Source organism: Littorina saxatilis, linkage group LG13, assembly GCF_037325665.1.
Source record: "Littorina saxatilis isolate snail1 linkage group LG13, US_GU_Lsax_2.0, whole genome shotgun sequence".
NCBI classification, from domain to species: domain Eukaryota; kingdom Metazoa; phylum Mollusca; class Gastropoda; order Littorinimorpha; family Littorinidae; genus Littorina; species Littorina saxatilis.
In genome coordinates, this window is record NC_090257.1 from 39,330,001 (window position 1) to 39,352,613 (window position 22,613).

Consider the following 22,613-nt stretch of genomic DNA (forward strand, 5'->3'; position numbering starts at 1 on the left):
TACCGCAAAGAGTATTCCACGTGCATGTTCCTTCCGACACAAATTGTTCATGTATGGATCAATATTTGTAAAGTACTTTGAGTGACGTCCCTTGGAAAATATCCAAGATGGCTGCGCCCACGTTGCCCGAAAAAAGTAATAACACCGTGAAGAAGAAACAGGAAAAGCAACCAAAAAAGCAGGATACTGGCAGTGTCCGAAAAGTGTCCAAGAAGAACATTTTGCTTCCTCCGTTCCAACTGGAGTGGTATGTTCAGAGTAACACTGTTGATTTCGTTAGCGATAACAAGCAGCATAAAATAAATAATCTTTGAGGCTCTCACTGTCTCAGATAAGGTGCACCACAAGTACTGAAGTAGATCATGTACTGATGTAGTAGTAGTTTTGGGACTGGCGTAGTTGCCTAGGCTCGCGGCCGATACATTTTCCCCTTCTGTGGTTGCATAGAATTGGAGTTTTTTTCTTCTTCATTCGTCAAAATCGACGAATCTCTAGTACTTTTGGGTAATGTTGAGCTTTAGCCTGTTAAATTCATAGCCCTGGTAATGTTGAACTTTAGCCTGTTAAATTCATAGTCCTGGTAATCTTGAACTTTAGCCTGTTAAATTCATAGCCCACAATCCGGTGGTATTATTCAATTTATTTACTTACTTTTAATACAAGTCTCTTTAATCAACCCAAAAAATAATTATCGTGAAATTAATTGACGGATCGAGCTTTAAACTTAAGCAGAATTAAATAATTTCGTCAATTGATCGACGAAAATGACTAGAAAATGCATACATAATGTCGACAGAATCGGAGAGAGTTGTATCCCCTCCGTCGTAATATTGACAGAGTTGCCTCTCTTCCTTGAAAATGGCGACGTTTCCTTCTTTAACGCGTGCAAACGAAATGTTTACGCAAAGCATCCCTGCAGTTCATTCGGAAACGAAAATGACTTGTTATGCTTACAAGAGCAGGTTCTGCAAAATTGGAGGCTTTAATTGCAGTGGATTCTGAGCTATGAATTCAACACGCTGAAGTTCAACATTACTGAAAAGGGAATGTCGAAGAAAAACATGTTGCATGTTACAGAACTTCTGAATTTAAAGATGAATGATTTATTCACTGCAGTTTGGTGATAAATACTGTTTTTGGCTCACGTAAGTGTAGCCTATGCGATGCTAACTTTTGTCTGTCTGTGCGTGCGTGCGTGTGTGTGTGATAGAAACTTTAACATTTCGTCATTTGAAGACGTCACACGCACGTATGTGCGTGCGTGTGTATGTCTGTGGTAGAAACTTTAACATTTCGTCATTTGAAGACATCACATTATGGCGTAAGAGGGTTAGATGTCACACGAAGGAATTACTGAAAGTTTCGGTCATTGTTACTTTGAGCGGGCCGAGACTAGTTGGCAGTCGTGTCGCAGGTATTGTTGACACTCTCTCTCTCTCTCTCTCTCTCTCTCTCTCTCTCTCTCTCTCTCTCTCTCTCTCTCTCTCTCTCTCTCTCTCTCTCTCTCTTTTTCGTCAATTTATTGATCGACGAAAATGACTAGAAAATGCATACATAATGTCGACAGAATCGGAGAGATATATGAACGTTATTTTTTTTACTCTGCCGGCTACCTGATCCTTTAGTTGGTTAGTGTGTCGTGTTATGTTGGCTTGCCTTATAAGTTAGTTGATCTTCTGTGTGTGTGTGCGTGTGCGTGTATATATGTGTGTGTGTGTGTTCTGATAATGTATGGTTGTATTGCCCGTATTGTGATATCTGTATATCACACGTCTGTAAAGAATGATCTTTTTCTTATATTACTATTATTGCGTGTGTCTGCGTTTCATCATAAAAAGTTTGTTCCTATGTATTCCCATTTCGATTATAACCATTTTGCTTAGATCAGGACTAGCTGTAAGAAAGGTCCTGCGGACCTAATGCTATCTTTCCTGTAATAAAGTTCAATGTTTCAAAGTTCAATGTTTCAATGTTTCTCTCTCTCTCTCTCTCTCTCTCTCTCTCTCTCTCTCTCTCTCTCTCTCTCTCTCTCTCTCTCTCTCTCTCTCTCTCTCTCTTTCAACTTCAGGCCCTTCAAGCGTTATTATTCTGATTTGTTTCGTTTTGGTTTCATTTTTCATTGCTCATTTTTCTTTTTGATTTATCTCCCTTCCCCCTTCTTTTGCGCTTGGAGGACATCATCTTCTCTGATAAGTCGTTTTGATATTTGTATTGTTGTTTTCATTTTTTTTTAACCTGTTGAAGACCATTAGGTCAAAACGTTGTTCATTGTCATTTGTTTGTATATATTTCGTTGCGAGTCCAGAATATTAGGCATTACTCTTAGTCGTGTCCCTGTAAGTAGGCTACATGCAGACAGACATATCTAGATCCAGTGTCTCGCTTTCTTGCACAGTGTCACCAATGCTTACTGTGTGTGTGTGTGTGTGTATGTGTGACGGAGTGATTGAGTTTGTGTTACTGTTTGTCTATTTCTTACGTGAGCCTTGAAGGCTTCGCCTCTTGTTTGTATATAATATATATTATTTTTATAGTGGCACCCACACTGCATGCTTGGTGCAACAGAGGGCACATTCAGCGGTGACCGACCCGGAATGGATTGAAATCTTTGATTTGTTATTGTGTGGTTTAATATTTTTTGTTTCGGGTAGGGGGGGGAGGTAGGAGGGGATGTTTTTTTTGTTTGTTTTTTTTGCTGTTGGTGCTGTGATTGTTCTTGCATTCATTTTTTTTTAAAGGTACATGGTCTGTTCCAGAATTTCACTGATTGTGTTTGATCTTGCATAGATCTGCATATTTTGCTTTTCTTTGTATAGGCCTGAAGTAGAAGCAGACGTTGAAGAAAGGATTTTGGAGGCACTGATCCTGTGAGTACCTTATCTCTGTTTTGAATATTTACAAATAATTGTAACACAAACAAGTTCATGTTTCTGTCATTTTTCATAATTTTTGGCTCACGTAACTGTAGCCTATGCGATCGTAACTTTGTCTGTCTGTGCGTGCGTGCGTGCGTGCGTGCGTGCGTGCGTGTGTATGTCTGTGGTAGAAACTCTAACATTTGAAGACGTCACATTACATTGACAACATTTGAAGACGTCACATTACATTGACGTCACATTATGATGTAAGAGGGTTAGACGTCACGCGAAGGAAGTACTGAAAGTCTCGGTCATTATTATTTTGAGCGGGCCGAGACTAGTTGGCAGTCGTGTCCCTGTAAGTAGGCTACATGCAGACAGACAGATCTTCTTCTTCTTCTTCTTCTTCTTGTCGTTCGCTGTTAGATCGTCAGTCCGGACTGCAGGGCGAAACGTGCTGTCCTCTCCAAGTCCTCTCTGGGGCCGTACAGACAGATCTAGATCTAGTGTCTCGCTTTCTTGCACAGTTTCACCTATGCTCTTTCTTTGTGTGTGTGTGTGTGTGTGTGTGTGTGTGTGTGTGTGTGTGTGTGTGTGTGACGGAGTGATTGAGTTTGTGTTATTGTTTGTCGATTTCTTACGTGAGCCTTGATGGCTTCGCCTCTTGTTTATGAATGTATTGCATTTTAAATACTTTTGTTCAATTAACACAACTCTAAAATATTTATGTTAAATTTGTAGAGCTGTATCAGCTGGCCAACAAACGGTCAGCTTTAATACTTTCTACCCCACCTATGTTGACCAATTTTTTTTTTAGCAGAGACCAGCTGTGCTGCAGCAGGTCACTCAAAATTGTAGTAATTGTGTAGTAACTGTGTATCAACACGCTGGAATGCAGGCGTTAGATGGACGTTACAGGAAGCGACTGAAGCTAACAGTCAGAGCGGATATATCCGTACCTGGTCAGATAGAGCCATATGAGTGGGTACAGATATATATCCGTACCTGGGAGACAATGAGTTAAAGGCCGAGGGTCGGGTATAAAAGCAGAGCGGCGCGAGGCACTTCAGTGTAATGTCCAACCCTTTTCAGGAAACGAGCTCTCACTTGAAATATTATTTTCAAAAATACTCTGTCTATACCAAACTCAAAAGCACCATTTTTGTCAGGCAAACATTTCAAGATGTACACCACACATGCACCCCAAAAAGTGTGTATAATAAGTCCTGGATAACGTACTTTCAGAAAAAAAATTCGCTCACCAAATTTGATTTCAAAATCAAACGGCTGTCAGTCGTGGTGGACTAGGCGGAGCTAAAGACACAAGAAAGATAATGTCCACGCACCGCTCATTCCTTTTCGGCAACACACACCCGCAACACAACGTTTACCAGATGATGCCTGACCCCAAAGTTCCGGTCACTCCGCGCTATTGCAGCCGCCCTGGATGCTACATGACACCACTGGCTAATCTGCCTGAGCACTTTCAATGATCATTCTGTAATTAATAAATGATTTCAAAGATAGTCTGCACTTTTCGAATGTTAGTTTGGTTTATATTACTTCTTTTTTTTAAAGTAAAACATATCCATCCGAAAAAAACCCGTTTTCTTCTTGGGCTGAAAAAGTAAGCTGAAGCAGAGAATGTATGTCTCTTGCTGAAGTTATTTAGTGGATGAATACGATCGTGAGTTAGGTACGTACCAATGTCTTGAATTTATGGCAGAATTTTCCAAAGAAAATAATATTGTACGCGTTGCTTGATGTTTCCTGTAGAACACCGCGTATCGGTCACGCATGTTGGAACCAGGCACTCATGACTCATGAAAGACATTTTCTTCACTTTTTCACACACTAAAACACCACTCTTCAAGTGACTCTGCGGCAAATGTCGTAATTCCTGTCTGTCACAAATATCATATTCATCAACATCCAGCAATGGTGATGCTCTGCTATATAATTAAAACTTTATTTGTCACAAATCTATTCTCATCCGTCCACGACGCGAGACCTTGCCTTGACTGACTAAATGCAAGTTTTCCCACCAAATTTCTCCTCTTCCCGCAAATTTTGGTGACCTAGTTAGTCTCAGACAAAACCAAACATGTGGGCTGGGGGAGCGAAATGCGGCACGCTCACAGTGCCGTTATGTATCTGGACTTACTGGTCAACCTGAAGCCAACGGTCACATTCGTAATTAACAACCGCAAACTATATCTTTTGCTCAAAATAAGGGTGTCCAACAAGTCAGTTTTAACTTGTTAGATTCACAGACTTTACATTTGGCTTATTATGGCAAAGACAATGGTTAATATATTTTCTTTAGTCGGTTTGTGTAACCAGGGTTCTACTGTTCCAAAAGCCGGCTAGACTGACCTACTCGTCTTGAAAACGGTACCGACCTTGATACCTTGTGAACTGTAAAACCAAGACACAGAGCTACATAGTGGCGCCAATTTTTTGGATGAAACATTAGAAAGCAGTGACACATTTAACTCTGTAGATGGTCCCTCAAGTTCTTGGCATCCGATTGTTGGTGCGAGTTTACACTCTGGTTCTGCACCAAGAGAGAGGGTATTTCTACTCTTCAGTCTACAACACGAAGTCAGGTTGACGGGTTGCGTCAGTGTATGGCACGTACTGCATAACTTTGACCATGTGCTCAGTTGTATTACACAGTGTACAAATGCGCGCGCGCATGCGACGGTGTGTGCGTGTGTGTGCGTGTAATCTGCACTCAGCGGATTTATTGCTTGTGTCAATAAATCATTGCCACTAATAATGCTTCCAAATAACTGTCAGAAAAAAGATGAATATCACACACAAATACAACACACACACACACACACACACACACATAACGGGAATTTACAAAGGTTCACAAGAAAGGCACACACACCAAGGAGAGGTATGCAAGTCTGCTGTTGGCTTGTTTAATCAAGCGGAATGCCTTGGCCACTGCATCCACCAGACTAGGTAACTTGAGACCTGTCGGTCACTGAAAATAGGCTCCGCCTAGACCCATGGGTATTTCGGCCTGTTGGACCTCGGCCTTTAAGGCTATAAATTGTATTGGATGCTAGCCATGCATTATGTACTATATTTTCATTTACTCTCCAAAACTGATACCTGCACCTGCAATGTATGGACACTTTTGGTCTGGCCCAAGGGTGTCCGCTCATGAGGACGGCTATACTATATTTTCATTTACTCTCCAAAACAGACAGCCCCACGGTCTTTCTTCACTTGCCTGGTTCTCTTGATTCTGTGCTTCTCATTTTTGTTGTTTTCTTTTATGGCAGAAAACTGAAAGAATTTCCAAGGCTCGAACCAGAAAGAAAAAGGTCAGGGGCTGACACGAAGGAGAAGGGAGACACTGGGAACAATGAAGATTTGGAAAGACAAAGAATGAGGTATGATGCACTCGTACTGTGGATGGTATGGACAGGCATGAAAATTCTCCGTATTTTCCGTATTTTTGAAAAAAAGAAACCGTATTTTTTTTTAATTTCCGTATTTTTCCTTTTTTTTATTTTTTTTTTTTTTTTTTTCTTTTTTTTTTTTTTTCCTAGTCACAGTTATAGTAAAATAGTTTTGGGGCCATGTTTGAATCCAATTTTAAGGCTCAGATAGCCCCAGATTGCACCAAATTGCACCCTTGAAAAAAAAAATTTCCGGGGGAGCATGCCCCCGGACCCCCCTAGAAGTCTTGGCGCTTTGCGCCTGCGAAACTTGGCGCTATGCGCCTGCAAAACTTGGCGCTACGCGCCTTCGAATTTTTTTTTCAGTATTTTTTTTTTTTTCAGTTTTCATGCCTGTATGGACAATTACAGGATGTCATGCTGTATCCAGTTCTTTATGCTCGAAGTCAAACATCTTCTTCCACCTCACCAATGCATGAGCGTGTTATGAATAGGTGAAACTGGAGTAAAAGTGAGACGCTATGGTAGGGTGCTGTTACACGACACTTGAGATTGCCACAAGTTCTCAAATGTCGTATAGTTGTGTTCTTTTATTCTACGTCGCCCGTCTTCGCAGCAGCAGAAAACAACTCGTCAAATTGAGTTCGAGGATTTATTTAGCATTCCATACATACAACTGCACATCGTAGCAGAACTCAAATAGAAGCTTTTTTACATACAAATCGCGCTGGCATATATAGTAAATACTCAATCTCGAGAATATTCCAGACCGAACATGATACAACTGTACATTATATGCGAACCGCCCATGGACTAGAATGGTGACGTTCTCTGTGACGTACATCAAAAGGTGCCGACGCCCTTAATCCGATCGAACGCCACGAACTCACACTAAATCAGCATGGTAAACAACTTGTTTTGACAGGACTAGAAAGTTCACCTGCATTCTCGTCCAAGCATAAATATTGTGTTTACAAAATATAATATCGGTACTTTCCCACAAAGTACAAATAAGTCAACTACATGCAACACACAAAACTGAAATAAAGCTCAGCAACGGTAGCGTTTCCTAACATTACCCCCAACACAGAAGAAATTTACCTAATTTCTTTCAATCATTGAAACGCTACCTGTACACATACTATGTATACATAACAGATTGAAATCCAGGTATGTACATTAGTCTGTTGGAGAATGAACACAGTTTTACTCACATACTCGGCTGAGAAAATCTGCTCCAACATTGTCTGAACCCTTGATCGATTCCACTCGCATATCAAAGTTCTGCAAGTACATCACCCACCTCATGATACGATTATTCACAAACTTTGCAGAGTTCAGGTAGGTGAGGGGTTTGTGATCAGTCTGAAGCACGAATTTCACCCCTTGGAGGTAGAGTTCAAATTTCTTGATTCCCCACACGATGGCTAAACACTCTTTCTCCATGGTCGAGTAGTTCTTCTCGGCTCCTGACAGCTTCTTGCTGGCATAGCTGACCGGAAACGGTTTACCTCCATGCTCTTGCATCAGCATGGCGCCGATCCCTTCGTCCGATGCGTCTGTACGCAAGATGAACTCTTTGGCAGTATCAGGAAGGCGTAGCACCGGGTCTCGTGACATCAGGTCGCGCACGGTCTGGTATGCCTTCTCCTGAGCTGGTCCCCAGAGTATTCGGTTGGGGCATCCTTTTCGGGTCATGTCCGACAAAGGCGCCGTTATGGCGGCGAAGTTTGGAATGAACTCTCTGTAGTACCCAGCCAATCCAAGGAAGGATCGCACCTGCTTCTTGGTTTCAGGACGTGGCGCATTGAGGATCTTGGTGACGTTTTCCAACAAAAGTCCCTTTTGACCTTCCTTCAGTGAATAACCTATGAAGTCAACGTTGTCGGTCCCCAAAATGCACTTGCTGGGTCTCACGGTCAGATTGGCTTTTGTCAGGCGGGAAAACAGTTCCCTCAAAGTCTCCAGATGCTCCGCAAAGGTCTCCGTGTGGACTAGCAGATCATCCCAGTAGTACACAACATTCTTCATTCCTTTGAGCATTTTTCGCATTCCCCTCGTAAGGGTAGCACCACTGTTCACCATGCCAAAAGGCATCCGCAGGCACTCATACGTTCCGTCTGGAGTTGCAAAGGCGGTCTTTGGTATGTCCTCTTCGCGCACAGGAATTTGCCAATATCCCTTGCTGAGATCGATTTTTGAGATCTTACTGCCGGTTAACTGTCGGAATAGATCAGTTGCCGTCGGCATTGGTTCAGGGTCAAACACGGTGATCTTATTGACTTTCCTAAAGTCAATGCATACCCTGTTTGTGCCGTCTTTCTTCTTGACAACAACAACGGGAGATGAGTAAGGGGATGATGATTCACGGATGACCCCCATCTTCAACATGTTGTCGATGTCCTTCTTCCTGGATTCCCGAGCCTGAAACGGGATAGGGTATGGTTTTGAGCGAACAGGAACGTCAGATGTGAGGTGGACTTCATGTTCGACCAAGGACGTAGAGCCTGGAACATCAGAGAACCTATGGGTGAAGTCGCCCATAAAATCATGCAGCTCCTTCTGCTGGTCTTCTGTCAGGTCAGGTCCTAACTTGACGTCATCCACTCCCTCTTTCTTGTGGAGGTCTCCCAACTCCAGTAGTTCCTCACCGTCGAACTCGTCTAGTTCGGCTGGTTCTTCCACACTTGCTGCGACCTGTACTGCTTCCGGAGGTCTCTCCACATACAGTTTCAGGAGGTTAGCGTGGTAGATCTTGGACTTCTTGCCGACATTCACCTTGTAGTCGTTGATCCCTACCACGGCCTCAACCTCGTATGGGCCTTTCCACTGCATCAGTAGTTTGTTGTGATCAGTGGGAAGCAGTATCAGCACTTTGTTACCTGGTGTAAACTTCCTGTTTACGGCTTTGCGGTCGTAGTAGTGCTTTCCACTATCCTGAGACTTTCTCAAGTTTTCTCTCGCAATCTCGAGAGTCTCCTCCAGTTTCTCTCGCAACTCGAACACGTACTGGTAACTGTTCTTCACTTCAGGTGTGTCCACATCTTTCGTCCACAATTCCTTTAGTATCTGCATCGGGCCTCTCACGGTCCGCCCGTACATCAGCTCGAACGGGGAGAATCCAGTGGACTCTTGTGGCACCTCCCTGTATGCAAATAGCAAGGCATTGATGTAGCGATGCCACTGCCTTGGCTGCTCACTGCATAGTTTCTTCAGCGTGGACTTCAGCGTCGCATTGAATTTTTCGACCAGCCCATTGCACATCGGGTGATAAGGTGTCGTAGTCAAGTGACGAATGCTCAGCAGCCTGTTGACCTCTTCCATGCATTCAGAGACAAACTGTGTCCCCAGGTCTGTGAGGATCTCTTCAGGAACCCCAATTCTGCTGAAAATGTCCACAAGTGCCTCGGCAACAGTCTCGGTGTCAATTTTCTTCAGAGGCACGGCTTCTGGGTACCTGGTTGCATAGTCTAACGATGACCCGCTTCACTTGGCGGTTTTATCTCGCCGATGAGGTCAATGGCCACCCTCTTGAAAGGTCGGTCGATCAAAGGCATCTTCTGCAACGGCACTTTCGGGACCCTTCCTCGAGGTATGGTTTTCTGGCAAATATCGCACGATCGGCAGAATCGAGTCACATCTGCATGCAGTCCTGGCCAGTAAAACGCAGCCTGGATTCTGTCCGATGTCTTCTTGACACCCAGGTGACCTCCCATAATAGAGTCGTGGGCCACCTCCATCACCTGGCGCCTAAGTGGTTGAGGCACCAGAACTTGACGTAATGGCTTCCCACCGTTGACTCTCGGGTGCTGGAACACTCGGTACAGGATCTTGGCCTTTACTTCAAAGTGCACAGTGCCTTCGCCCTTAGTCATCTCCTTGACAGGACGACTCCTGTACTTTGTCAAGGTCAAATCAGCTTCCTGTAGCTGAATCAGCCGATCCCTGTCCACGACAGCAGTTGCAGAACTGTTGGTGACCCTGAGTGGCGTAGTTGTTTTGTCCTTCTTCGCCTGGGCTCTGGTCGTCACAGCGCTTACAACCTGCGGCTGGTCGCGGCGATGCACAGTTGCTCTGTCATCTCGTAACAGTTCGCTGATATCTTCATTCGCGAATGGCAGTGGGTCTTCCTCCTCAACAGCAGGCTGAGCTGCGCCCATTCTCCATTCGACATCAGGGTCATCAGGACGTCTCGCACCCCCAATGTTCCCAATTAATAGATCGTACAAGGGCTTCTTCAGGCAGACGGCCTCAACTTCTCCGGTGAAGTATGGAGTATCGATCTGGTCCTTCCCGTCAGTGAATGCTGGAAGTTTCGATGCCCTGTGTAGCATTTGCTGCTGTTTATCTCTTTGGCGTGGTGCCTCGTGCTGATTTTGAACACGCACCATTTCTGTCTGAAGCTCTAAGCGCTTGGTCTCCATTTTTATTTGGAGCTCTAAGCGTTTCAGCTCTATTTGCCTTTCTCTTTCTTCACGCTGCGCTTGTCTTTCTTCACGCTGCGCTTGTCTTTCTTCACGCTCACTCTGCGCTTGTCTTTCTTCACGCTCACGCTGCGCTTGTCTTTCTTCACGCTGCGCCAGGAGTCGTGTCTGGGACTCGACGAACTCCGTCAACTGCTTGCCTTTCAGTCCCAGTTCAACTCCTTTTGCCCAGAACTCAGCCATTCTGGTCTTTTCCGGTGCGTTCGTCTGTATTCTTTCACAGCCACGAACGTAGACGAATGTAGTCTTCTAAAAGAACACAGTCTCTACTGCACCTCCGATGCTTCTCTCGTCGCTGTTCACCTTCGTAGACGCAGGCTGCCACCCTCCTCGTCTAACGTGACGGCGCACTCTGCTCACGATACGTACACGACGTACCCCAGTCGTATTTCGTAGTATTAATGCACTAGCTCCGCGACGAAGTCCGTCTCGTCCAAACGGCAGCTAACCTCTGTAATCCCGATACACTCCGGCGTCGCTCACCGTACCGAGCTGCGGCGATTACCAAACTCTTCACCAGTCACACCGAATCCACGGTTCCGTAGTCTCAATACTGATCCCTCAGGATACACCCGATTGATGGCTACCTCCTGTGACTGTCTTGACACTGGTCCTTGTTACTGGAAAACCCTTGGCGTTAAACGTAGATCCTTGGCTTGGCCCCCAATTGTTACACGACACTTGAGATTGCCACAAGTTCTCAAATGTCGTATAGTTGTGTTCTTTTATTCTACGTCGCCCGTCTTCGCAGCAGCAGAAAACAACTCGTCAAATTGAGTTCGAGGATTTATTTAGCATTCCATACATACAACTGCACATCGTAGCAGAACTCAAATAGAAGCTTTTTTACATACAAATCGCGCTGGCATATATAGTAAATACTCAATCTCGAGAATATTCCAGACCGAACATGATACAACTGTACATTATATGCGAACCGCCCATGGACTAGAATGGTGACGTTCTCTGTGACGTACATCAAAAGGTGCCGACGCCCTTAATCCGATCGAACGCCACGAACTCACACTAAATCAGCATGGTAAACAACTTGTTTTGACAGGACTAGAAAGTTCACCTGCATTCTCGTCCAAGCATAAATATTGTGTTTACAAAATATAATATCGGTACTTTCCCACAAAGTACAAATAAGTCAACTACATGCAACACACAAAACTGAACTAAAGCTCAGCAACGGTAGCGTTTCCTAACATTCCGTAAATGCAGACCATAGCATTGTGAACATCTTGTTTGTATGTGTTGACAGAGAATTTTTTGCCTTTTTTCCTGGGGGAGCAAGAAGATCATATCATGCTTACAAACAAATAACAAATATAAAGTGACAGAATGCACAGATGGCTGACAATCTAACTGAACCACAATGTACATTCTATGATCAAGAGTAAACATCATGCAGTTATGACGTTGCATCTTTATTTATTTTTCAGATGTCAGCTTGCTGTTGGTCACTGACAATCTCACTGAGCCATGGTGTACAAGAGTATACATCATGCACTCCAGTTCACATGCTGCATCTTTATTTATTTTTCAGATGTCAGCTTGCCGTTGGTCATCGTCAGGTGACTAAAGGCCTGGAGCGGGATCAGCTGTCACTGGTGTTGGTGTGGCGTGATGCTAAGCCCCCTCTTCTCATTCGCAGTCTTCTCCCATTGGCCACCAGTCGTGCGTGCCCCGCCCTCTGCCTGAAAACCCTTGTGCCGAAAATCACAGAGGTTACTGGCCTCAGCAGTTTGATTGCCATAGGATTCAAGGTGTGTTGATCGGCATGCAGGGATGAAAGATCTTACTCCCAAAACAGGAATTCTTTCTTTTGGAAGTGATTTGCTGATGGTTTTTTTTCTGATTTTCAAACCATTGAGGTTTTCAAGATCATAGAGCAAGATTTGATAAAGCCAGGGCTAACTAGCCTTCAGGCGTTTTTTTTCTGATTTCTTTCATTATTAAGTTTCATCCCTGAGCATGTCAGTGTGTGTGGGGGTGGGGGGTGGGGGGTGGTACAGCGAGTTGGCGGGTGCATGCATGCATATCTATGACTATGTTTCTGTCTGCCTGTCCGTAAGTTTTTGTATGTGTGACTGCATGTGCTTGTTTGTGTAAAATGACTTGACAGTGTTGCTCACACAGACTCAAGAGGACAACATGTCATTTGGATTGAATCTATGTGTGGACCAAAATGTCCCAGCTTTGTCTGATTAGTAGAAAAGTTGATAGACAGAAGACCTCCTACGTGAAAAAATTATTGGACAGTCAATTAGCCAGGGGTCGGAGCAGTGCAACAGATAACAATCTGTTGCATACCAGCTCAATTTTGCGGAAGTTTTCACCTCTTTATTCAGAATCATACTAATCTTATTTAAACTTACAGAAACTTCAGGTTTGTCTGTTCTTTTGTCAACAGAAAGGTCAACCTGGTCAGGACGATTTTGGCAGCTTTATTACGATGGCTGCACTGCTGGCACCACCATTATCAGTGCCTTGGATAAAAACAGAAAAGACTGCAGTTATGAATGCCAAGAACCACGATTCTAAGAATCAGAAGGAAAAGGAAGAAAAAACGGATGACATACCTTCAAACATTGACTGGTAAGTTGGTTGTGAAAATAGAAACTGCTTTATGACGTAGGGAGATTCGAGAAGAATGATGCAAGTTTGAGAAGCGGCGGAACGTCTTGTAAATTGGTGATGATGACTCGTTGAGACCGGTTATTCTGAATATTTAGATCGGGTTGAGGTATTTGCTGGAAATTATTTTGTTGTTTTTGTTGTTGTGTGTAGAATATGAGCATTAGGAGCTTACTGTGCAACTCTTCTTTCTTCTCTCCTTGTTCTCTTTTGTCTTTTTTTTTTCTTCCTCTCTGTGTTGCATGTGGGCTTTTTATGCTATAGCTAATATGTTCATATCGGTGTTTGGTGTGAATCATTGTTGTTACTATTATTTTATGCCCCCCGCGGGTTAGGGGGAAGAATTTACCCGATGCTCCCCAGCATGTCGTAAGAGGCGACTAACGGATTCTGTTTCTTCTTTTACCCTTGTTAAGTGTTTCTTGTATAGAATATAGTCAATGTTTGTAAAGATTTTAGTCAAGCAGTATGTAAGAAATGTTAAGTCCTTTGTACTGGAAACTTGCATTCTACTACGTTGCAAGCCCCTGGAGCAATTTTTTTATTAGTGCTTTTGTGAACAAGAAACAATTAACAAGTGGCTCTATCCCATCTCCCCCCCTTTCCCCGTCGCGATATAACCTTCGTGGTTGAAAACGACGTTAAACACCAAATAAATAAAGAAAGAAAGAATTATTTTATGTTTTTGTTTTTTTTGTTAAATAGGCCAATCATGTCAGGGAATGAGGAGGAGCTGTTACTGGAGAAACTGACAGGGTGAGTAAGACTGTGTTCAGGTGTGTGTTGTTTATACCAAGATAAACAAATGTAATTCACATGCTGACACAATTGTTTGGATCAGACCCTGTCACCCAAATTAGAGTAATTCTTTTGTCCATATATAGTAATGCACCAGCCAACTTGCCTAGACCATTTTCTGTATCTGATCAAATTATTTAAACAACCTTCCTTTTCTCCTGTTCCTTGAAATGTCTTCCTGGCAGCTCAATGTTTTTTGTGTGTGTATGTGCGTGTGTGAGTGTGTGTGTGTGTGTGTGCATGCCTCTGTGTGTGCGTACACGTGTGTGTGTGTGTGCACATCTGTTTTTAAACATATGTAATTGTGTTCTCTTGCAGGCTTCTGGTGCCATTCAAGGCAGTCTTCAAGAAACCCAAACCAAGATTCGTGTCAAAGGAATGGAAAAGTGAGAGGAAAATCATCAGGTGAATATTTACACAACTGATTTTTTTTTTAAGGCTAAGAGAAATCAAACAACTGCTTTTTGCATTGCTTCAAGAGGCAAGGTAAGTCCAACTCTTATGGTGGATACAGGAATTTTGCACAACATTGTTGTCTTTATTTTCTATTAATTGTTTTATATTATAGTTTTACTCTTTCAACAAAAAAATGTCACCTCATATATATATATGCATGCAGGCTGCTTCTTCTTCTTCTTCTTCTTCTTCGTTCATGGGCTTAGACTCCCACGTTCACTCATGTTTTCAGCACGAGTGGATTTTTACGTGTATGACCGTTTTTTACCCCGCCATTCAGGCAGCCATACGCCGATTTCGGGGGAGGCATGCTGGGTATTTTCGTGTTTCTATAACCCACCGAACTCTGACATGGATTACAGGATCTTTTCCGTGCGCACTTGGTCTTGTGCTTGCGTGTACACACGAAGGGGGTTAAGACACTAGCAGGTCTGTACATAAGTTGACCTGGGAGATCGGAAAAATCTCCACTCTTAACCCACCAGGCGGCAGCGACCGGGATTCGAACTCACGACCTCCCGATTAGGAGGCCGACGTCTTACCACCACGCCACTGCGCCCGTCGCAGGCTGCTTCAACTCTTATTGTTTTTTTCATTTTTGAGGTGGTTTTTTTTCTTTAAATTTTTTTTATCATGTTTTTTTGTTCTTTTCAATCAGGGATCACCTAATCACAGATTTGGTTGCCATTGGAGATGCAGCCCGGTGTGGTAAACTGGAGCTGCTGCTGGTACAGAGCGATACTAACCTTCAAAGCCCGACCTTGACCTCTGTTGTCATGGCAGCTGCCAGAAAAGGTTGCCCTGTCCTTCATTTGACCTCTCTGAGGAAACAGGTCACATCAGTCATCAGAAACCCCCTGCTAAAGGCTTTAGGGTTCAGGGTAGGTAACATGTTCTATTTGAGAAGAAGGAGAAAGTGTGTGTGTGTTTGTAGTTTCCTGCATGTGTGTACGCACGCGCCGCATACACTTTATGTCTGTGTTTATGTCTGTCTTTTTTTTTTTTTCGTTGTTATGTTTGTGTATATATATTCTGCGAAAGAGATGATGTTGGAATGTGAGTGTGTATGTGTGCAGTTTTTTTTCAACCGAGTTCCTAATTTATTTAGTCATTGGTTGTATTTTTTGTGTAAGAAATGTCTTTTGTTTATAAGATTTTTAGAGGTTTCTTACTTTGTAAGCCTATGTTCTACCTTTTTCTTTCTATATTTGTTTGGGTCGAGTTCAATTTCACTGTGCCAATGAGCTATTGTGTCAATAAAATTTAAAACTAAGAAAAGATGTTTGTGTCAAGATTACACCAGTTTATGTCATTCATTTGACTTTCAGTTGCTTATTCTTTGGAATGCAGTTGTTGGGCCCCCCCCAAAAATAGTCTGTTTACGGTATCCCCACCGACCCTATTTTTTCGCGCGACCCTAGACTTTTTTTTTGGCATTTGGGGGAGAGAAAAAAAGGCTTTGTTTTTTGGCAAAATAACTTAAAAATATGTTTTTTTGGAAAAGGAAAAAAAAAAGAAAAATCCCGACCTACCGACCCTATTTTTTTGGCCTATGTTACCGTAAACAGACTATTTTTTTGTTTGGCCTTAGATGTTGTTGTTTTGTTGTTATTATTTCTGCTGTTGTAACTTTCATTGCTTTTTTTTGCTGCTTTTTCAATGGAAAAACGTTAGTGTAGCAAATGGGTTTGTGCATTCTTGTTAGCAGAGGTGTCTGCAAATGAGTCCTTTTGACTGATATTTGCGTGCCTTTCTTGTGCCTGTTGCAGAGTTCCAAAGATCCAACCTGCAAGCAACCAAAAGAGTTCACCGAGTTTATTGAATTTGCCACCAAGTTCATACCACCTGATCTTCAAAGTTTGATTCCACAAACAGAAGATTTGGCAAAACAGCCTGCACCTGAGGAGAAAGCAGACATAAAGAGAACTGCCAAACCCCAGAAAACTCCAGTTCCTTTCTACGATGTGTCTCATCTTTATGTGTACAAAAAAGACACCAGCATTGTTACCCAGGCGTCGTCAGATTCTGTGACGTCGGAGCAAAACCAGGCCGCCGCCAAGAAAAGAAAGTTAATTCTTTCGCAAAAGACGGAGACTTTCATTTCATTGTCCTCAGAACCCACCGTGCAGATTATTGGACCAAAACCAGAGAGTGACAGTTCTGAATCAGCATCTGTGTTTCTGGACACGAAAGGCAACAGCCTGAACAAGCCCACAGCAAAGGCTGATAGCACAAAGGGGGAAACCTCATCCACTGAAAAATCTGCCAGGCATTCTTTTGAGGGAGTTATGGGCCTTGATATCAGTGATGCGTCTTCTGCTCCTGTGCCATTTTACCCTGAGTCTGGTAAATCTAAGGGCAAGGCGAACCTAAAGCGTAAGCTGAGCGGCAGTGCTGCGTCTGGCGATTTTTTGTCCTTCAAGCTGGCGCCGACCAATGTCCAGACAAGTGTTTCAAATCCCAACAAGAGAAAGAAAGAGAAGAAAAAGAAAAGGCGATAAATGAAATACAAGAAAAAAAGAAAAGGCAAGAAATAGGGGGAAAAGAAAAAGATATGCGGTGCATCGGAAGAAAGGTAGTGGCACCCTCCTTTTAAGACGTCCCAGTTAATGACAACTAATGTCTCTTTGTAACTTCTCTACATTTACTGTCACTGACTGACTGACTATTTCAGCCTTATATATTGAGAGACACAGTGAGCGCATCCATTCTGCGAATTCTGCGTGGGTGGGGGAATATTTTGTGATCTTGAATCAGGTTGCCACAGTACCGCTGAGCTGGAGTGATGGTATGTTCTTGTAAAGCTTGTCATGTTGTGATTGCACAGAGTGTGAGGAGTCAAAGAAAAGTTGATATGTCAGTTCCCTCACAGATAAGTGAAACCTGAGAGCTCTATGGTGTGTAAATTGAGAATCTGGTCCCTTTTATACTGTAGGTTGCGTTTCGGAAAGAAATCAGGTGCACTATTTTGCTGTCGCAATTTTTACGTTTAAGTCAGGGTTGTTTTTTGTGTTTTTTCCAAGCACAACAATGTGGATGTTTAATCAAAAAAGGAAGACTAAAAAGCAAACACAAAATCAACTAAAAAAATATACTAGATTTTACTAAATGTTTTCGGGTAAACTGGGATTCGAGACGAGGGTAGCAGTATATATATAAGTGTGTGTGTGTGTGGGGGGGGATGTGTGTATGTGTGTGTGGGGGGTGTATGTGTATACATGTGTGTAGAGCAATTACCAGAAAACTACTGGACAGATCTTCATGAAACCTCTTTTGAATTCAGGCCCACAGATAGACCAAATGTTTTGATATTGCTTCATAAAACTTGTCTTAGTCTGCTGCATTTGAATTTCCTATTCGGTATTCCTTTTTTCAAGCCTCTTTGTAATGTTCCGATGAGAAGAAGATATTTTGAAGAATTTGCATTGGTGTTTTACTGACTTCCCTTCTCTACCTCTGTCATTTAGACAGTGCACGCTCAGTGTGACAGTATGTGTACGTGTGTGTGTGTGTGTATGCTCAGTGTGTACGTGTGTGTGTGTGTGTGTGTATGCTCAGTGTGAAAATGTGTGTGAATGAGTGTGTGTCTGTCAGTCTGTGTCTGTTTTTGATTTTGAAAAGAGCAAGTGTGTGTCTCTTTGTTCTGTTGTCATCCAAATGGCACACGCACACATACACACATAAACACACACCAAAAATCATGTAATTCAAGAACAGGCAATTTTAATAACATGTTATTTTCATATATCACAATGCTATTTTAGGAGTATGATGGGGTTTTCTTGAATGCAAATAACATGTGCAGTACCAATGTCAAATTTGTATGCACTCATCCTTACTTTACCATGAGATTCCATCACCCTCAATCACTCCCTCTCTGAATCACCGTCTCTTTCTCAATCACACACACACACACTCGCGCGCTCTCTCTCTCTCTCTCTCTCTCTCTCTCTCTCTCTCTCTCTCTCTCTCTCTCTTGTACACACACGACACTGACACATGTTCCATAGGTGCATGCAAACACATACACACACACACACACACACACTCACTCGCAAACACACACACACACACACACACACACACTCACTCGCAAACACACACACACACACACACACTCACTCGCAAACACACACACACACACACACACACACACACACACACACACACTCTCTTCTCTCTATTTCACCCAATGCGAAGATAAAAAAAATGCCAACGGAGCACAGCAATGTTAACAAGAAACAACCCACAAACTTAGATACATTCCATAAATTATAGCCAAAAGACAAGAAAGACACAAAACAGAAACTCAACATTCCAAATTCTGTAGCAGAATGGAAGGCCAAAATTACACAAACAAATTCTAATTGTCATCAGGAAATGAAGGTCAATACAGCATTGTGTTGAAAACTTAAAAAATCAGGTTTCTCTGCACACAAATAACTGGCCGTATGCATAAATGCCGGCGTTTTATTCAAAAGGCTTTACTGATCTGAGATATCCAAGGTTAGAATGGCTATAAATTATTGTGTGCATTTGGTTTATGGATATTTTCACACCAGTATTCAACACATTTTTCCGTTGCTCAATCTTTCTGCGATGATTTATTGCGATAATTCCTATGCAAAACATCAGCTGAGACTGTGCATGTTTTTGTGTCCATGTCTCTGTCAGACCGTTCTTTGTGTGTGTGTGCAAGAGAGAGAGTATGTGTGTGAGAGTGTGTGTGGGAGAGTATGTGTGGGAGAGTGTGTGTGGGAGAGTGTGTGTGGGAGAGAGTATGTGTGAGTGTATGTGTGTGAGTGTATGTGTGTGAGAGTGTGTGTGGGATAGAGAGTGTGTGTGTGAGAGAGAGTGTGTGTAGTGTGAGAGAGTGTGCATGTGACAGTGAAGGAAAGAGTGATCGTTGTGCTTGAGTGACACTGTTCACCACATCTCTTCCTGAATAAGTTCAGTGTTGAGACACATTTTTCCAACAAGGAAAGCCTGTCAACATTCTGGTTTAAACCTTGCAAATAGCATTTATCTGCTAAAGGGTTTGTGTAGTGAGAGCGCGTGCACACACACACACACAATCTCTCTTTCTCTCTCACACAAACAATCCCCCCCTGTCTCTCTCACACACTCATTGACACACTCACTCACGCACCCCCAATCTCTCTCTCTCTCTCTGAGTCTCTCTCACACACACACACACATTTACACGACACACACACACGTACACACACACACACATTTAACACACACACACACTCACCCACCCAAAATCTCTCTCTCTCTCTCTCACACACACACACACACACACACACACACACACACACACACACACATACGCTTCCTATTTGCCATGTTAAGGATCTGTAGAAGGCTTCCGGCTGTGCACCTTTCTGCCGATGCAATATATTCCTCATCACAGGCACATGGACTCATTACTTTTCAATTGCACCCACATCTGTGAGTATACATTGTATCAGAGACATAGATACATGTATACATGTATGTCTCTGATTGTATTCAACTCCTGCTGGCCTGCTTGAAGAAGGGGAACCACTGCTAACACACCCCCACACCCCCCCCCCCCCCCACCACCACCTATAACTTCCCCTCCACATCTAGATGTCTTTATGAATGGGTGTTTGTGCATGTGCAAGAGCAAAAAAGATACATTTTAATGTCAACCAAATGGACTGACAGCCAACACAGTTTCTTTGTATACTGCACATGTTTATGTTAAAGTCTTTTATCTTCCATCTACTTTAAGTAAGACTGTGTACTGTGATTTCCTCCTGATTCTTGAAATCAGAAAGACCCACCCCTCTATTCAATAGGGAGGGAGTCTTCAAATGTTTACATGGGGTATGAACAGAACATCCTAGAAATGAGGATTTTCAAAACGGAAGTCTTACATTGGTGATCTTGAAAGGGGGTTCTACTGTACCTTGATAATAGACAAAGGGACAGCAGCAGGTGTCCTTTCTTCAGAGGTATCCTCCCATCAGAAAGGCATCATTATACTGGCACCACTAGATACAATAAACAAAAAACTTGTAAGACCCCTCCTCCACCCACCCCAGCCAAATGTAACCCTCCCTCCCTCCTTTTTAAGACCTTGCTTTTTCAGATTTGCTATTCAAACAGCCACTGTAAATTTACCTCTATTTTGAAGACCCCCTCCTTCTTAAAACAGCTGATGTTCTTAGGAGGACCGGCACGGTTGGCCTAGTGGTAAGGCGTCCGCCCCGTGATCGGGAGGTCGTGGGTTCGAACCCCGGCCGGGTCATACCTAAGACTTTAAAATTGGCAATCTAGTGGCTGCTCCGCCTGGCGTCTGGCATTATGGGGTTAGTGCTAGGACTGGTTGGTCCGGTGTCAGAATAATCAGTGTGACTGGGTGAAATGTGTCAAAGCAGCACCGCCCTGATATGGCCCTTTGTGGTCGGCTGGGCGTTAAGCAAACAAACAAAAAAATTTCTTAGGAGGTCTTAGGAAGGGAGGTTTTGCTGAATAAAGACACCCCAAGTGCCTGTGAGTCGGATGTGAAAATGTAACAGGGTAGAGGGACAAAAAGGCTAGGCTACTATAGAAGTGTGACAATTGATTATTTACACAGCTATAACACACACAGTCTCTCTCTCTCCCAAAAGGCAAAGGCTCAAGATAAATCCACAGGCTCATTGAAAAGGTATACTCTTTCTTCAGACAAGTACCCGTCAAGCGATCTTATAAGTGAACTTCTGTTTCGATGCATGCATAATATATGGTATATATATGTGCCGAGAGGTGAGAAAATTAATGTCTTGAGACAGTTTTTTCAGTCCAGGCGTTTGTGTGATTAGAAGCATGATCTTTTCTCTGTCAAATAAATCTATGAGTCAGATAAGTGATGATAAAACAAACGGCAAAGTCAAAAATAATGCTCACTTTCAATTATGTCTCTCTTTCTTATTCCCCTTCCACTACGTGTTGTGCCTACGCAAGGTTAACATTTTAATATAATTGACATATTTTCTTGGGCCTGTGTTTAGAGACCTAGAGCTGCATTGTACAAGCCAATGAATAATGAATGTTCCCTCTATGCAAAAATTGCGTCAGGCAATATCTGTCTGAATTCCTTTTTATGCCACAAAATTATTGAATCCCTCATCCATGCCTTTCTGCTGACACAAATCTGGTGATCTGAAAAAGCGCAAATAAATTTAAAGCCTGCGTGTATTGATTTTCAACCCATTCTAATTTCTACAAATATTTGCTCAGGGCACATGTGACTATTGCTGGATTACACAGTATGGGGTATTGTTTAAACACAAACACACGCATCACATCCATACACACGCACACTATCAGTCATTGCCGTGGCATGTCATATATATTCAGCAAAACAAACATACAATACAGGTATTCAAAGCATGTATACATATATCCATCTCTTCAAATACTCTCTCTCTCTCTCTCTCTCTCTCTCTCTCTCTCTCTCTCTCTCTCTCTCTCTCTCTCTCTCTCTCTCTCTCTCTCTCTCTCTCTCTCTCTCTCTCTCATGTATACCTGTGTGAAAGGTTCGGAAAACTGATGTTTTGCTTGATGTGTTAAGGACTCAACAGCTTTACTCTATAATTGGTGACTGGTCGCTCTGTCACACATGAATTCTATAGATCTACCCCCCCCCCCCCCCCTCTTCTCTCTCTCTCAGACAAATTCTCTCTAATACAGACAACCACACACACACATACACACATGCGCACACACACGCATACACAAGTAGCCCCTGTGATTCAAAATGTCCCAACTGTGAACACTGAATGGTAATGTATGTAGCCTATGTATAACATGTATGTATTGTAAACATCCTTTATGTACATTTGTAAAAAACACACCACTCTTTCTCTCTCTCTGTTTCTCTCACTCCCCGTCTCTCTCTCTCTCACCCCCCCCCCTCTCTCTCTCTCTCACCCCCCCCC

At 43.0% G+C, this 22,613-nt stretch overlaps 1 protein-coding gene across 1 annotated transcript; it reads left to right on the forward strand.

The window, feature by feature from the left end:
* Positions 1-68: 68 nt before the first annotated feature.
* On the forward strand, positions 69-18,081 carry LOC138945696 (uncharacterized). Its single transcript, XM_070317183.1, has 9 exons — positions 69-247; positions 2,817-2,867; positions 6,161-6,271; positions 12,314-12,533; positions 13,181-13,365; positions 14,110-14,160; positions 14,521-14,607; positions 15,317-15,539; positions 16,428-18,081. The coding sequence occupies exons 1-9, from the start codon at positions 108-110 to the stop codon at positions 17,157-17,159; spliced, it is 1,800 nt and encodes a 599-aa protein (XP_070173284.1). The 5' UTR covers positions 69-107; the 3' UTR covers positions 17,160-18,081.
* Positions 18,082-22,613: the final 4,532 nt, after the last annotated feature.

Coding starts and splice junctions, on each gene's coding strand:
- LOC138945696 (XM_070317183.1), top strand. CDS start 108: ATGGCTGCGCCCACGTTGCCCGAAAAAAGTAATAACACCGTGAAGAAG. Junction 2,868..6,160: donor ATTTTGGAGGCACTGATCCT/GTGAGTACCTTA, acceptor CTTTTATGGCAG/AAAACTGAAAGAATTTCCAA. Junction 14,161..14,520: donor TTACTGGAGAAACTGACAGG/GTGAGTAAGACT, acceptor GTTCTCTTGCAG/GCTTCTGGTGCCATTCAAGG.